The sequence below is a fragment of the Bombina bombina genome, chromosome 9 (genome assembly GCF_027579735.1).
Source record: "Bombina bombina isolate aBomBom1 chromosome 9, aBomBom1.pri, whole genome shotgun sequence".
NCBI classification, from domain to species: domain Eukaryota; kingdom Metazoa; phylum Chordata; class Amphibia; order Anura; family Bombinatoridae; genus Bombina; species Bombina bombina.
In genome coordinates this window covers 174,197,841-174,215,528 of record NC_069507.1, presented here as the reverse complement: position 1 = coordinate 174,215,528, position 17,688 = coordinate 174,197,841, and the positions used below count along the sequence as shown (strand labels likewise).

Below are 17,688 nucleotides of genomic sequence, written 5' to 3'. Positions count from 1 at the left end.
AGTTCACCCAAAAACTTTCTCCCCTTTAAATTATTCTCAATGGTCCTTTTTACCTGCTATAGTGTATTAAATTGGTGGCAAGTAGCTCCTTTACTCATATTTCAGCATTTGAAATAGCTGATTTAGCTTGTGGTTTCCCAACCTATACTGAAAGTTTTGATACTGGCGCATATGCTATTGACAAGCCTAAGTAAACACAGCCAGCAGAAGAGAACATTTTTTTGTTGTTGAGGACTCTTGACAGCACTTGTTTATTGGTTGTTGAATTTATCCACCAAACAGCAAGAACAACCTAGGTAATAGCTTTTACTAGAAGCATTTTTGCTAATACAAGCTGCAGTTTTTAGACTTCCATTGTAAATTGAAATGCACTCATGCACATTTTTTTATTTTTTATTTTAAAGGGACAGTACACTGTAAAATTGTTTTCCCATAAATGTATTTTAAATGACTTGTTATACCAGCTGCAGAGTATAAAATATTTGAGAAATTGCATTTTCGGGTTTATTTGTGTGTATGAAGTAGCTGGTTTTGTGCTTTGAAACCACAGCCTATTACAATGGGTTGAGCTTCAGGTAATATCAGATCTCATTATGTTATCACTTTCATTTGTGTTTTATAACCACTGTGTTTAATAAATTTGTATTACTTTACACATGCACCTAAGCCAATTTAGCGCTCTCTTCACTTACTTCACAAACTGATATCCATTAGGTCTACTAGGAGATCTAGTGAAGTGAGCATTAGGTGTATATACCTGCGCTAGGTACATACATATAATTACAGAGGTAAAACGTGTATTATTAGAACTGTGTTTGCTATGCAAAACTGGGGAATGGGTAATAAAGGGATTATCTATCTTTTTAAACAACAAAAGATCTGGTGTTTACTGTCCCTTTAAAATTACATCATGCTCTATTTGAATCATGAAAGAAAAAAAAATTGGGTTTAGTATCGCTTTAATAAATCATTTTTTTCTGATGGATCCAAACTATTTATAAGAAATTGTGATTTAATTGATCTATAATATTTATTTTAAATAAAATAATGTTTGATGTCCCTTTTACATTTTTTAAAAAAGGTATTGTGGACTTTGATGATTTTTTTTTTTATATATTTTTTAAATCTTAGGAGGGGAAAGCAAAAAAAAAAAAGTCACATCCTAGCTGGAAAAATAAAATAATCTGAGCACATAGGAAAATTTGTTTTACATTGGAAACTATTTTTGTGCACAAAAATGTCTGATCAAAACTGAAGATTAATATTGTTTAAAAAGTTCACTGTACAGTTCATTTAGGTTACTGATTATTTACGTCTGCCGCATTTTCTTGGAAACAGGATTTCATATTTTGAGAGCTGGCAGGTTTTTTTTATTTTACTTCCTTCACTAAAACTAGTATTTGTTTTGTCATAATACATTATATAAAAATAATAATAAGAAAAGAAAAAGCACTGAATTGGGATCTGATGTGGCTATAATAGCTTGTTCTGTGGTATGGTGTCCACCATAAATGAAACCTTTCCAGAACTGTTGTGTCATTAACAAAAAATAACGTATGGAAATATAGATAGATAGATAGATCGAGAGATATATATTTTATTTATTTATTTTTCCCTAAAATACCAGGCAATTTTCCTTTGTAAAACAAACCTCAAATGTAAAATTGTATTATATATAGTGTTGCACAGATTTCTACAAAAAGTTACAAAAATGAAAAATGTAATTATTATAAATTAAAACAAATATAAATAAAAGTGAGCTAAAGTATTCTGCACTTTCTGTAGACAGTGGGCACTGGTTTATAGGATGATATATTATAGTTATGTCAGTTCCTCAATGTTGTGCTTGTTATATACAAATATGAGCCCTAGGAGCTTGTTTGCCTAGGTGCAACCACTGCCTGCAGTTTTTTAGGATATATTTGTTCCTCTGACAGGGCCTTCATGGGTAAATTATACAACATGTATCTAATTAACTCTCTCTTGGTGGTAATTAACAGCTAGACTTGGGATGTTCAAATGTTTCAACTGAGAGACAGTTCTTACAGGGTGGGATTAAAAATTGTTAAATTCTTCTTATCCAAAACAAAATATTCTAATGAAAACAAAAATATTAAAAGAGCAATCATTTAGCAGGTTAAATATATTCTATTTGCACAGTAGAAGGAACATACACAGCTATAACAGGGCGTGCGCCTCTTAAATAGATGATTTTATGTGGTTAGGAGTTTTTAAGTTACATACATTGTGTTGCACGTAGGGATAGGTAGAGGAGTAGTTAGTATAGGCTCATAGCTGAATATTTACTATAATGATATTACGCTGCAATGTGTTGCGTATCACCAGCTTAAAGGGACATTACATGGAAAAAAAAATATGTCCATGGGATAAACATTCCCTGGCTGATAAAAGAGACTCTCATAACTCTATTGGTGAACAGTGGTATAAGCATGATTTTTTTTTTTTTTTGCAGTACAGCAACATCAATTAAAAAAAAAAAAAAAGTATTATATATATATTTGCAAGGACAGGACACTATCCCAGTGTACAGCCTGCTCAGATGGAAAGGTATTGGGGAATGGAATGTAAATTTATATCACCTGAACTTTGACTAACAATAAATCAACATCACGGCCCGAGCCTGACTTTCTGTGTGGGAGGTGACTACTAGTACAAAATAAGACATGGACCCTCTAATCTACCTACACAGAATGTATGAAGTCAGAAAAGTACTAAATATCATGCATTATTACCTAAATAAAATATTGTTACAACCTAGGTGTACTGCATTGTGCTTTTTTTTATTTATCTTTCTAAAAAATAACTTGGCAATTAAGCAGTTACAAACATGTGATCTGTGAAAATATTTTATAAGGTGAATTAATGTAATTGAAATACAGCAATTTATTAGTCATTTTAAAATCGTTACATGCAACATTTTTTTTCAGTTTTATGCAACAGAAGTTTAAGGATTTTAACTTTATTTTTTAATGTATTTGAAGTTATTTTCAGTGATAAAAGCCAGTGCTTCTTTGAACATTGCAAGTTGTGCCTTTTTTCATACATGGGGCAACTAGACGACCTTCCAATAAAAGGATAACAACACAAATATCAAAATCTGTATACTTAAAGGGACACTGAACACAATTTTTTTATTTTGTGATTCTGATAGAGCAAGCAATTTTAAGCAACTTTATAATTTAGGCCTATTATGAATTTGTCTTTGTTCTCTTGCTATCTTTATTTGAAAAATAAGGCATCTAAGCTTTTTTTTTTTTGGTTCAGACCTGTGGACAGCACTTTTCAATTGGTGGATAAATTTATCCACCAATCGGCAAGAACAAGGTTGTTCACCAAAAATGGGCCAGCATCTAAACTTACATTCTAGTAATTTAAAATAAAGATACAAAGAAAATGAAGAAAATTTGATAATAGGAGTAAATGAGAAAGTTGCTTAAAATTTTATGCTCTGAATCACGAAAGAAATAAAATTGGGTTCAGTGTCCCTTTAATAAAAACTGACAAATGTAAAAATATATTGCATCATTTGATTGGTTAATAGTGCACTATCAGTAATATCATACATTAGGCCATGTCACATGTCTAGTAGAAGCATTTACTTCTGGGAAAAAAAGGCTTACCTGCATATGCTGAGGTAGATGGATACAGATAAAACGTTAAATGTAATAGCTGGAATATATTTTTTTCTTTTCAATGTATTTGAAAAACATGATACTTACTGTATATATACACACTTTTTTCCCTTAAAATGACCTTACAGCTGCAATAAACATTACTCTACAACTCTCGAATATTTTCCCATTATGGCTAATGTCCCTTTAAGGTATCAAAGTACCTAACACGTTAACAGCATACAAAACAAAGCTAGTATGTATTTTGTGACCTTGGATCACAAAAACACGAGAAGAAGCCACTGGAATGCTGGGGGGATGGTAAAAACTAGAAGGGTTAACAGGAGGACCATGTCAGACTCTCTATCTTGTTAAACCAGAAACGGATTCAGTTCCAGTAATGAACACACAGCATGTATGTGTTTTGTAGGAAAACGTTGAGCTGGAAGCCACTCCTTTATACACAGGAGGTGTTCTTAGTTTAACAGTGAGCAGCAAGAGCTGATTGGCAGAGAAAACAAATGGATTTATTGTTTCATCCAGTTAACATATTTGCTGTTTACTCTCTCTTCTTTATTTCTCTGCAGGAGGTTGTTGTTACCTTTTCTAAGACCCCAGAAAAGTGATAGAACAGAACAAGTAAAGATTGAAACTGCAGGACAGACTCCTAAACACAGCAGGGCATTTCCCATGGCTGTGTAACCACTGTATTACTGAGCACACGAGATAAACAGCCTGCAAATTAATAACTCACCAGCTCAGTTTTGTTCTTTCCATTTGGATAATTCTCTTAACCAGAAGATTGGCAAACAGCATAACCATGGATCTCCCAAATATAACAAGTCCAGTTTACAAACCGACTTCTGCCCCTGAGAGTGGAGCTGTGAATACTTACAATGATTTAGTGCACTCGTATCTCAATCTTGTGCAGCCAAATCCTTTCCCTCCTGGTAAGCAAATCTGTCTGTCTGTCTATATTACTTTCTTCACATATTTAATACCTTCTATTGTTTCCTGGATTGCAAATGAATGTGGTAGTGGAGTTTTGTGTGTACCGATTCTTATTGAATATATTGAGACTGGCATCTTTTTATTTGCAGTATTAAGCACAAGAGAAGAGTGAGCCACTGATTATAATTTAAAAAGGGAAATTATTTTGTATTTGTACAGATATTTTCAGTGTCAGACAATGTTTTTAAACTTTTTTTTTTTTATTTCTGCCCTAATTAAAATAATTTTGTTTTCAAGCATGTGGATGGGAGATACTAGAATAGAACTGAAGGATGTGTCCTCATTGGCCAATGAGATTACATCCTTTAGTATCAAACAGATTTATAAGCATGCATTTTCTCTTTCATGCTTTAATATTAGACACATTTGGGGTTAAATTCACTTTTAAAGGGATATAAAGCCCAAAAAAATCTCTTTTGTGATTCAGACAGCGTCTAACATTAAAAAAAGTTTCCAATTTTCCTCTATAATCATTTGTATTGCTTGAGATGGAAGCCTTTTTGAAGTGCACACCTGCTTCTAGTATATGCTGGTTCTAGTTTAGGGATAGTGTGTAGTAGAAATTTATGGATTAGAAATATGCTTCAAATCAAAACTGAGATTAACTTCAGTTCTGACTGTAATATTCCTGATAATATAACTCATTACTTTATCATACATATGTAATGAAGAAATACCAGGGCATGTTGAAAGCTGAAAGTGGTATTATAATTTGTGTGCAATATTTATTTCCTGTTGCTTCTGTTTGCTGTTGATTACATCTGACATAAATCGTAGCTGCTGGTACTTCCTTGGGAATGAACATGAACCTTAGCATGGTCTCATCAATATAAGATTAGAATCCACTTGAACATAAGTCAAAACATATCTGGGTAAAGGGGTAGTTTAGCATCCCAAATTCAGAAGGTACCACATCCCACCGGGGGTGGGTGGGGGGGTGGAACAGAGCGATCAACTCCACATTTACCTAAACATGTTACATTTTTACTGTTCCAATATCCACAAAGCTCTGTTCCAATATCGCTGGGAACCTATCCATGGTTCTTCCCCCCCCCCCCAGCTGGATGTGGTACCTTCTGAATTTGGGAAGCTAAACTATACACAGATTCTTCCTGAATTATTACTTTTTGTTTTTAATTGTAAAAATGTCTTATACAGTATTATAACATTGTAGCTTAGTGGCTTTGAACATACATATTAAATCCTTTCTGTGAGTTAAAGGAACAGTCTACAATAGAATTTTTATTCTTTTAAAAGATAGATAATCCCTTTATTACCCATTCCCCAGTTTTGCATAACCAACACAGTTATATTAATATACTTTTTACCTCTGTGATTACCTTGTATCTAAGCCACTTCTAACAGCCCAATGATCACATAACTGTGACTATTTCTTATCTATTGCTTTTCAATTAGTACTGTGTTGTACTAACTCTTAAAGTAAATGTAAATTTTGATGCTAAAGTGCCCGGTTTTTAAAAATTCGATTAAAAACAGGGGCACTTTAATTCATCAAAATTTACATTTCACTCCTGTTGAGAAAAAAAACTTACCTTTTAATCTTCACAGCAGCTCCAGCTTCCTCCGCTCATTGCAAGCCATTTCTGATGTCTGAAATGATGATGGATAGGTCATCCTCCAATCACGGCTTCCCCCCCCCTGGGGAATCATTGTCTTATTCAATGCTGTGATTGGAGTAAGCCAAATTCCTCATTTTGGATCCAGGAAGAGGCTTTGCGACGGGCGGAGATACCTTGAGCTGCTGTGAAAGTTAAAAAGTAAGTTGTTTTTTTTTTTTTTTTTTTTCTCAACAGGAGTGAAATGTAAATTTTGATGAATTAAAGTGTCCCTGTTTTTAATCAAATTTTTAAAAACCGTGTACTTTATCATCAAAATTGACATTCACTTTAAATAAATTCCCGGGCGTGAACACATTGTCATCTATAATGGCCCATATGAACTATCAGTCTTCTGTTGTGAAAAGCAAATACAAAATCATGTGATTTAAGAGGCTGTCAATAGAGTGTTTGAAACAGGCAAACATTTATAAAGTATATTAATCTAACAATGCTGGTTTTGCAAAGCTGGGGAATTGGTAGTAAAGGCATTATCTATCTTTTTAAACAATAACAATTTTTTGTGTAGACTGTCCCTTTAAGAAGCCTGGACACCAATACATTTAATCTGTATGACTGCTAATTTTTAAAAATATTATATTAAAAGTTTAATATATCCCTATTTCTCCAGTACCTGTGGAAATAAGGTTATTGAAATGCAGAAACACTGATTGTTTGAGCGTCTGCATATAAATATCATGCTATAGTTCTCAACATTTGTATACACCCAAGACCATTTTATAGATTAGTTTTAAAGGGACATGAAACTTAAAATTGAATTATCCATAATATTTAATTATACTTTCATAATTTATTTTGCCTGCTTTTGTTGTAGTTTAAAAAAAACCCAACATTTTCTTTCATGGTTCAGATAGAGCATGCAATTTTAAACTACATTCAAATTTTCTTCGTTCTCTTGGTATTTTTTGTTGAAAATCAGGGATGTAAGCTTAGGATCATGCACTATTTCCTGCCATTTAGTGCTCCAGACACCTACATAGGCATTTCTTCCACAAAAAATACAATGGGAACAAATTAGATTTGATAAATGAAATAAATCTGATTTTTTTTTTTAAAATTGTATGCTCCATCTGAATCTCAAAATAATTTTTTTGGGTTTCATATCTCTTTAAAGTGATTGTCAACTTTCATGATAAAGTGCCTGTTTTTTTTAAAAAAAAACTATTAAAGACAGGGGCACTTTCATTCATCAAAGTTTACATTGCACCGGATTTTACAAATACTTAACTTCTCCTAAAAATGCGGAACGCCGGTTTCACCCCCCTCCCCACCTGCTTCTTCCTGCTGTATTTACACAGCAATGACGAAACCGGCTTCCTCCAATCACAGCGTGGCATTACCAGATGAACGCTCCTGGGGAGGAAGCCGTGATTGGAGAGAGCCGGTTTCGTCATTGCTGACGAAGTACAGAGAACCTGCAGGTGTAGGATCGGCGATTCGGCGTTTCAGGAGAAGGTATTTGTAAAATCTGCTGCAATGTAAATTTCATAAATGAAAGTGCCCCTGTTTTTAATATTTTTTTTTTATTTTTTTTTTAAAGTGAAGGTCAATTTTAAGCAAATGCACTTCACCCATTTAAACATGAACATATAAGTATTAAAGTCGCTAACATTATTTTTCAAAAAAGTTATTCATTTTGTAATAAAAGAGATATCTATATCTATATCTATATATATATATATATATATATATATATATATATATATATATATATATATATATATATATATATATATATATCTATATATATATATATATATATATATATATATATATAATTATACCTCCGTTTCATATATTTACTCCTCCTCTACCACATTTCCTTATTCGGCACTAGTGACGTAGCGAGAGGTCCCACAAGCTCACTACGTCACTTTCAAGCTCGTGCACAACAGCAGATTGAAAATGCGCAGGCGTATGTTACCCGCAATCGCCCATGCGTTAAAATTTCAAGTGTTATTTTGTATATATAAATTATTGTCTAAAAAATAACTGTTGTTCCGTAAATAAATTTGCATTAGGTGTATATAAGCTGATTGTAAAAACAATAAGTGTGGAATTACAGAATGTTTCATATAACATATGTTGGCGAAAGTGATATTTAGCAATCTGTTGCGTGCCATAACATTTACCCGTTATTAGTATTACACCCGACAGTATATTTTCCTTCCTTTCCTCTATTGCGATGGATCGGAGTGAGTGATTCAATGTATCAAAAAGAATGATAGAGCAGGATACGCATGCGCGTCTCATGCACGAGCATGATGTTGATGACGCTCGCCGTGATTTGACGCATGCGCAGAAGTTAGTAATGACGTTGGTAAAAAGGGGCTGGACGCCCCGGGGTGGGAAAAGGGATTGGATATCACATCCTGAAAAACTGTCAATCATTGGCGGCAATATGGCGGGCGGACAATAGAACTGACACGGAGGCGATTTAGAAGGTGAAAAATAAAATGTTCTGATGATTTGTCAAGATTTTGATGAATGAACATCAACCTTATTTTACATGAACAGTATAAACCTGTTAGCGACTAAGCCAGACTTGACCTTCACTTTAAAAACCGGGCACTTTATCATGAAAGTTGACATTCACTTTAACTGTGAATATAGTAGTGTTTCCACTCTATCCAAGAGAGGCTGGAGTGCATTATGTGGAATTCTGAACCCTGAGTGCTGCACAGGAATTGGTTGATTTTTGGAGGAGCGTATTTATATTGGTTCCTAATTGGCCACAGCAAAGGAAGTTAGATAACAGTCAAGAGATTTTCAAGGGGTGTGTCCCCAGAGGTGCAAAACTGTATAATTTAGAATAGTAACATGTTTTAAATGCTTTTACAATTTGTAAGAATTTTAAATGTACTGAATAATGCATAAGTAAAACAAAAAGGGCTCTATTGTGACATCCATGTCACTTTTAAGTGCTGATTGCTTATTGGTTGGTTGATAACTAGAACTCCCAGTGCCCTCCCAGTACAGTAATGCCTGCTTTTCAATAAAACTTACACGTTTTAAAATTCCTTTTCTTGATGCAACAAAGAAAAAATTCTGTCCCTTTTTAATGTAGGGTGTTAAAGGGACATTAAACACTAAATACATGCTAGATAGAATGATGCATTCAAAGAAAAGATTAGTCCATGACTAACATGTAGATGTATTTTTTAAAGTTTCATTAGTTGTTTAAAAAGTGACAAAATAAGTGTAAAGTTTTAGTGTCTATAAAACACTGGGAGCTGCCATGTTGTAACTTGTGTTAACTTCTCTGCTGTGGCCAATTAGTGACAGTTATACATAGGTCACTAGAGTGTGCAGCCAATGGTTGTGCTGGATTTAACAGTGTTCTGCACTTCCATTTCTAACAGGAACTGAAAAGCTCACAATTTCAGAATGGAATTACAGGCAAAGAGGACAAAATAAATAATGAAAGTATATTGCAGAGTTGTTTTATATATACAATTTATCATTTTATATTACCATCTCAAAGTGTTTAATGTCCCTTTAAGGTTGGCTGGTTTGGCTTCTTTTGTAGTTTTTTTTTTTTTTTTTTTCCCCCCCCCCATATTTGCGGTACTGTACATCTGACGCTTGTGTCAACAGGAATTTGGTTATGTGCTTTTTACCTCCTGGAACAAGTTATCGCTTGTGCAGTGGCACTGTATGTTCCTGTGCCAAGGTATTGCTTTGCATATGGGGTTCTCAGGCCACACCTGATTTTTTTTTTTTTATAATTCTTTAGGGTATTTGAGAGTACGGGGGGGGGGGGGCGAGCATGTTTTAGAGAAAGAAATTTAACAAGTTTGACTTAAAGTGATGGCAAACTTAACCCTTTATAAAAACAGATCCAGAATGTTAGTGATATTTTAGAGGGAGTTTAATTCATAAGTTGTACTGAAGATTCTCTATAACTTAATTACCAAAAATGGGCCGTCTCCTAAGATTTACATTCCTGCTTTTTAAATAAAGATAGCAAGAGAACAAAGAAAAAATCATCATAGGAGTAAATTAGATAGTTGCTTAATATTGCATGCTCTATCTGAATCATTAAAGAAAACATTTGAATGTAGTATCCTTTTAAGGGACAGTCAAGTCAGAATTAAACTTTCATGATTCATATAGGACATGCAGTTTTAAACAACTTTCCAATTTACTTTTATCATTAAATATGCTTTGTTCTCTTTGTATTCTTTGTTAAAAGCAAAACCTAGGTAGACTGATGCTAATTTCTAAGCCCTTGAAGGCTGCCTCTTATGTCAGGGGATTTTGACAGTTTTCCACAGCTAGACCGTGCTAGTTCATGTGTGCCATAAATACCATTGTGCTCACTCCCGTGGAGCTATATATGCGTCAGCACTGATTAGCTAAAATGCAAGTCTGTCAAAAGAACTGGGAAAAGCGGGCAGTCTGCAGTGCCTTAGATACAAGGTAATCACAGAGGTAAAAAGTGTATTAATAAAGCTGCACACATTCAGATGTTTCATTAAAAACACACCAAAAAAAACCTAAACTGTTACGATTCTTTTATCTAGCTTCCTTCATTCTCTTGGTATTCTTTGTTGAAAAGCATACCTAGGTAGGCTCAGTAGCAGCAATGTGCTACTGGGAGCTAGCTGCAGATTGGTGGCTACATATATACATGACTTTTGTTTATTGGCTCACCAGATGTGTTCCGCTGGCTCCCAGTGGTATATTGCTGCTGCTTCAGCAAAGAATACCAAGAGAATGAAGCAAATTTGAAAATATAAGTACATTTGAAAGTTGTTTAAAATTGTATTTGTGTATTTCAGTTCAACCTAGTACCAGCTCTGCCTGCCCTCCTACATATTAGCATCTGTTTATATTCAATTGCGATCAGCATCAAGTTCCAAGATTCCTTACATTCCTTCCAGGGGGTGGTTTATCAGAAATAAGTTGCCTTCACTTTTTATAAACCTACTTCTTTTAAAAATCTTATTGAAGATTATCAATCAAAAAAAAAAAATGAAAAAGAATTAATATTATTCTTTATTTATAAAGCGTCAACAGATTCCGCAGCGTTGCCCATGGGTACAAGGATAAAAGTACAACGGAGAAACCATACAATAAGATACATACAGGGGAAATGTGTCATTGTTCTTTCTAGACACTGGGCAGATACACTCAGTCATACCATCGGGTTAAATTTGATGGCCATAAAAAGGCTCCCCCCCCCCCCCACCTAATTTGTCCTTCCTTCCTCTTTTGGATTATCTATACGCTATATTGGTCATATCATTTAGCTGCTATTTTGTTTATAACACAGTAAAAAAATAACATAAAAATATTATCAATACCAAATAACCTTCAAGATTTTTATGTGTATATTAAAATGAATGTAAGAATATGTTAAAGAAAAAAGGGTCCCATAAACTGCTCGTAGAAATGGCACCTTTCATCATTATCACAGGATAATTTATTTCCCTTGTTTTTACCTTACAATACAATACAATTCCATATTTCTCCTCCGTTTTTAATCTGTTCTAATACACGTTTTATACATTTATAAATACACATACAGTATTGTAACTAGTTTGCTTTAGTTCATACAGCATTGTGTGTTTTAAGACCAATAGGTCTTATTGGCTTCTCTCCTAATTAAACATTTTGCTAAACACTGATAACATCCATTAAATATTACCTCTCACTGTATGTGCGTTTACTGTGACCTCATTTCCACCACATGACATTAAAATCCCCATAACATGTTTAAAGGGACAGTCTACTCCCAGAATGTTTATTGTTTAAAAAGATAGATAATCTCTTTATTACCCATTCCCCAGTTTCGCAAAACCAACACAGTTCTAATAATATACTTTTTACCTCTGTGATTACTTTGTATCTAAGCATCTTCTGACAGCCCCTGATCACATGACTTTTTAAAAATTATCTATTGACTTGCATTTTAGCCAATTAGTGCATGTCTGACACAAGCCACGGGGCGTGAGCACAATGCTTTCTGTATGGCTCACATGAACTAGCACTCCCCTGTTGTAAAAAGCTAATAAAAAAGCATGTGATAAGAGGCTGTCTGTAGTGGCTTAGAAACAGACAGAAATTTAGAACTTTAAATGTTATAAAGTATATTTATTATAACATTGTTGGTTGTGCAAAGCTGGGGAATGGGTAGTAAAGGCATTATCTATCTTTTTAAACAATAACAATTTTCGTGTCGCCTGCCCGATTACCAGACGCTTCTGGGGTCATATGCAATACTGGGTTAAAACCACGTTTCATATAGAAATAGAGATAAAAACAGCAGAGATTTACCTCTTTAAGTGGGGCGACGCACATAAACGACTACATCAGATACTAACATTATGCATGTTGCTGGCAAGGAAGTGCATCTTGTCTAGATGGACCTCCAAACTCCCCCCAACTATAGCTCAGTTTAAACGTTTACTAATCAGACAGCTATACATAGAGCAATATGATGCACGCTTGGATACGATGCGTAGACTAAGGCCGTTTTGGAAAAAATGGTGCCCGTTTATAAATACCCTACACAGGGATTTAAAAGACCAAATCCTAAAACCATTCTTACACTCCGAAATATTGCCCTCTCTCAATGTTGATGAGGGTGGTGATGCATCATTGGTGCAACCTGACCCCCCTAATGAGCGTGCCAACGGCGCGACCCTCCCAACGGAAATTATGCTTTTCTAATTTTTTTTATTTTTTTTCTCTCCTCTCCTCTCTCTCTCCATCCTCCGCCCTCATCCCTCCTCCCATGCCCCTCCATCCAAGAAGAGTAATTTCGGAGTAATCCGTTAGCATGTTGTTATATGTTACATATTGTTATGCACTGTTTAGATGTTTTAAAAAAAGAAAATTTTGCAAAATCAGGGCAGATATGACGGACCTTAACCTGTGATTACAAAAGACTCCTATTCAGATGCACTAAGTCTATCTGATTCACTCTCGGATGTACGACTCACCATTCATCATAGAATAAAACTTTGTTAGCGCACTTCATCATGTCTTGCTCCGGAACCTGTATCATCTTGATGTACTTGTTTATATTGTATCTTGTATCTTCCAATAACCTGCATCTGATTGTTTTTGATTGTACCTGTTGTATTTGTTCCTGACTAATAAAAAGAATTTAAAAAAAAAAAAAACAATTTTCGTGTCGACTGTCCCTTTAAGTTACATACCAAGGCAGTAAGCCACCTAAACTACATATTATGTTACAATAGATTGCATTGTCTTTAAAACTACGTAAAGTTTACCATCACTTTAAATACATATTAGTTCTGCTTATTTTGATTAACCTCTTGCATCTAGTCATTTTAGAATAGTTTTTTTTTAGAGCTGCAACAACTAATCGGCATTATCGATAATAATCGATTATGAAAATAGTTGTCAACGAATCTCATAATCGATTAGTTGGTGTGCAATTAGTTGGTTTGTGCACAGCACCAGCTGCTTCACTCAGATGAGCTCCTGCACTTGGTATTGTGTTTTATGGTTATGCCCTTAGTCTAAAGGACGTCTACAGACGTTTACTTTTCACTTTTTATGGACACTATAAGTTTCTTTTTAAGTTTGCAACTCCTGTCTTATATGCAACCCAGAATTAAAATAGCAGTCATCATTTGTATTGTTTATATAAAATTAGATGATTTGGGACTGTGCTTTGCATGATATAGTGCTGAGCTTGTTATTTACACCTAGCCTTAAATTGATGGCATTTGTTATATGAATTGATGTCACTATTACCTGTTTGTACAATTTTTAGCGGATCGCTTGCTATTGCTGATATATGTACTCTATAGATAAATGTGTAAGGCTTTGTCCTTTTACTGATGTATAGTCTATAGCCCTTTTGCCTTTTTTTTCTTTTCTATTTTTAATTAATTGGAATATGTACCAAATTCAACCTCTGTAAGCATATATCTGTTATTTTAAGAGTGGACTAGATATTTTCCCCCCTAACCTTATAGATGGTTATTTACCACTGCATATAGATATTATTGATATTTTTATGTTAAGATGAAGTCCAGGTTTACTTTGTTGAGAGGCCCCTTGCATTGGTGGAGAGCTAACAAAGATAAAATAGCACACCTTGGTGAAATTGGCAAAACCCTATTTATGCATCTCAGGCACCTCAACACCAACCGAGCGCCTCTTCTCTGCTGCCGGCAAAATAGCTTGCAAAAAAGAGAGCCGGACTCAGCCAGGAGTATATGGACATGTTGACAGTTTTGCATTTCAATGCAAAGTTTCTGAAAGAGTGAATAACAGCATGTAATAAACAGTGATAGTTTACCTATTACTAGTTCTACCTCTTTTCAAACATTTTGTGGTTTTGTTTTTCTTAATTATAAAAATTTGTTCTGATGCTTACAAAATTGGACCAACAGTTGTGTTAATGAAAAGTTTTAGTCTGAAGTTTATATTTATAACACTCAGTATGTGGATTTTATTTTAAATCTAGGAAAAAAAAATATTTATTTATTTTTTATCCGATTAGTCGATTAATCGAAAAAATAATCGGCCGATTAATCGATTATGAAAATAATAGTTAGTTGCAGCCCTAGTTTTTTTTTTTTAAAAGTGAATGTCAATTTTGATGCTAAAGTGCCCGGTTTTTAAAATTTTTATTAAAAACAGGGGCACTTTAATTCATCAAAATTTACATTTCACTCCTGTTGTGAAAAAAAAACTTACCTTTTAATCTTCACAGCAGCTCCAGCTTCCTCCGGTCGTTGCAAGCCATTTCTGATGTCAGAAATGATGGATAGGTCATCCTACAATCACAGGTTCCCCCCCGGGGGAATCAGTGTCTGATTCAATGCCGTTATTGGAGGAAGCCGGATTCCTAATTTTAGACCCAGGAAGAGGCTTTGCAACGGGTGGAGGAAGCTGGAGCGGCTGTCAAGATTAAAAGGTAAGTTTTTGTTTGTTTTTTTTTGGGGTTTTTTTTGTTTTGTTTTTTACAACAAGAGTGAAATGTAAATTTTGATGAATCAAAGGGCCCTTGTTTTTAATAGAATTTTTAAAAACCGGGCATTTTAGCATCAAAATTGACATTCACTTTAAAGGGACAATCTAGTGAAAATTAAACTTTCATGATTCAGATAGGGCGTGTAATTTAAAACTACTTTCCAATTTACTTCTATTATCTAATTTGCTCAATTCTTTAGATATCCTTTGTTGAAGAAATAGCAATGCACATGTCTGAGCCAATCACACGAGGCCTCTATGTGCAGCAACCAATAAGCAGCTACTGAGCATATCTAGATATGCTTTTCAGCAAGTGATATCAAGAGAATGAAGCAAATTAGATAATAGAAGTGAATTAGAAAGTTGTTTAAAATGACATGCTCTTTCTAAATCATGAAAGAAAAAATGTGGGTTTCATGTCCCTTTAAGGAAGAATGGAAACAAAACTGTAAATGTATTCTGTAAATGATTAGGAAGAGTTGCTATACTTTTTACACGTCACACTGTTACTGTTTGACTTGTTCATTGTAAACTTTACATATAAACGTTAGGAAGTAAAACATTAGGAGGTAAAATTTATTATTACTTCACTGTTTAGTTAAGTTGACACGATCACAGAGTTTTATTGCAAAGACAACAGAGAAATGCAGTTTATGTTCAAGGACAAAATTACATTTTAAACATTGAGAATTCAGCTACTCTTTATTTTAAACAGATTCTCGGCCCATCATCACTGAGAATTCTGTGACTATAGCAGATTTTCCATAGCGTAAAGTCTAGTTTGGATTTTCTATACACATCATAAAAAATAAAAAAAAAAAATTAATTTGCCCCTGAAATAAAATATTCCTGCCTGTTTTGAGTGATTGCTAATTTTAAGATGTCTAACTAACCAATTTATGGCAAGAAAAAAAGCCCTCCAATTTCACTGTATTGGTTTCATTATTAGGCATGCACCGAAATTTTGGCCGCAGAAACATTTTGTCAGAAAATGTCATTTTTGATTATTTAGTTTTTCGGGGGTTTTTTTGCCTGTTATTTTCATAAATTGTGTAGCGCAGGTCTCGACAAACCCAGGAGCCTGGGAGCCACTGGCTCCTAGAATTTTAACCCTGGCTCCTAACTTTTTTGGTTATTCTCCATATATCTATATACAGATCCCACTGTCTGGCTCCTAAAAATATGTCTGACTCCTAAAAATATGCCTGGCTCCTAAATATTCTTACTGGCTCCTAATTTTTAAACAGATTTGTCAAGCACGGGGACTGTAGCGTATTTTAAATTTAATGCTAGCCTAGAGCTGCTGTTTGAGCTTATTACTTGACTTACTGTTTTGCATATAATAATAGTTTTCTAGGACTATACTTTATTTGGAAAATTGGTAAAAACAAAAAAAAAACAACCTGTTAAATCTGGTTCTGTTACACGGAACTAAACAAAGAATAATACAGTATATTGATATTTAATATTGTTTTTTTTTTTTTAAAGAGCTTTATTGAAATATAATCAGAAGAAAAAGTACAACATAATGAGGACATAATGTTGTCTCAAAGTCAAATCATGACTAAGTTACAATTTTCAAAGTATGCATAAGTTGGTTACATCATAAGTCCATTATAGCGCTCTAATATTTTCTTTTTTTTCCTTTCTATTAACATTATTATCTATAACAGTAGATAATCTTAACAACAAATAATAGTGTTAACAATAACAATACTCAAAAATATAAGGAGAGACCCATAGCTCGGTAGTTTGAATATTAGTATACAGTGTTCCTTCGGGCCATACATAATGATGAGTTACTCAGTTAAGTGCCTAATGTGTAGGAGGGAATGAGGAAAGAAGAGAGGGGGGAAAATAACAGATATTTAATATTGTTTTAAGTAGGGATGCACCGAAATTTCGGTTTCAGAAACATTTTGGCCAAAAATTGCATATTTTTTTTTTTTTTTTTTTTATCTTGGTAAAATTATTGTGTAGCATATATTGCATGTTTTAAGATATTTTTTTGTCCATTTTAGTATGTTACTTTCAATAAAAGTGTGGTTATTTTATTTTATTGGCTTACAGGTTTTTTTTTAATTCCGATTCGTTCAGTAAATAGTCTAATTATGCAAAAAAAAAAAAGTCAAAAAAATATTTTAAAATAATAATAAAAAAAGTAGCTTTCGGCCAAGTTCATCCTGGATTTCTGGGTTCAGTTTCGGTCAAGAATTTCCATTTCGGTGCATCACTATTTATTATGAATTAAGACAAATTTTCTCAATGGTATTCCAATAAGGAGACTGTTTAAACTGTAATACAGCTTTTGAATGAATCGACTCTATGGAAAAGAAGGAAATTAGTTATTATATGCATTGCATACATCATCAATTAAACACCTCATTACAGTAGAGCTGTATACAAAATACACGTTAAATAATTTTAAACCAATTTTGTTAGAAAAA

At 33.8% G+C, this 17,688-nt stretch overlaps 1 protein-coding gene across 3 annotated transcripts in view; it reads left to right on the top strand.

Moving 5' to 3' along the window:
• Positions 1 to 17,688, top strand: part of LOC128640138 (prominin-1-A) — a 161,285-nt gene that overhangs the window by 17,236 nt on the left and 126,361 nt on the right. For 2 of the 3 annotated variants that reach the window (XM_053692493.1, XM_053692492.1), the window contains exon 2: positions 4,220 to 4,582. In XM_053692493.1, the coding sequence (XP_053548468.1) occupies positions 4,453 to 4,582 (130 nt within the window). In that variant the 5' untranslated portion in view covers positions 4,220 to 4,452. Of the gene's footprint in view, positions 1 to 4,095; positions 4,583 to 17,688 lie in introns of those variants that run through there. The other variant, XM_053692491.1, reaches the window with a different exon arrangement.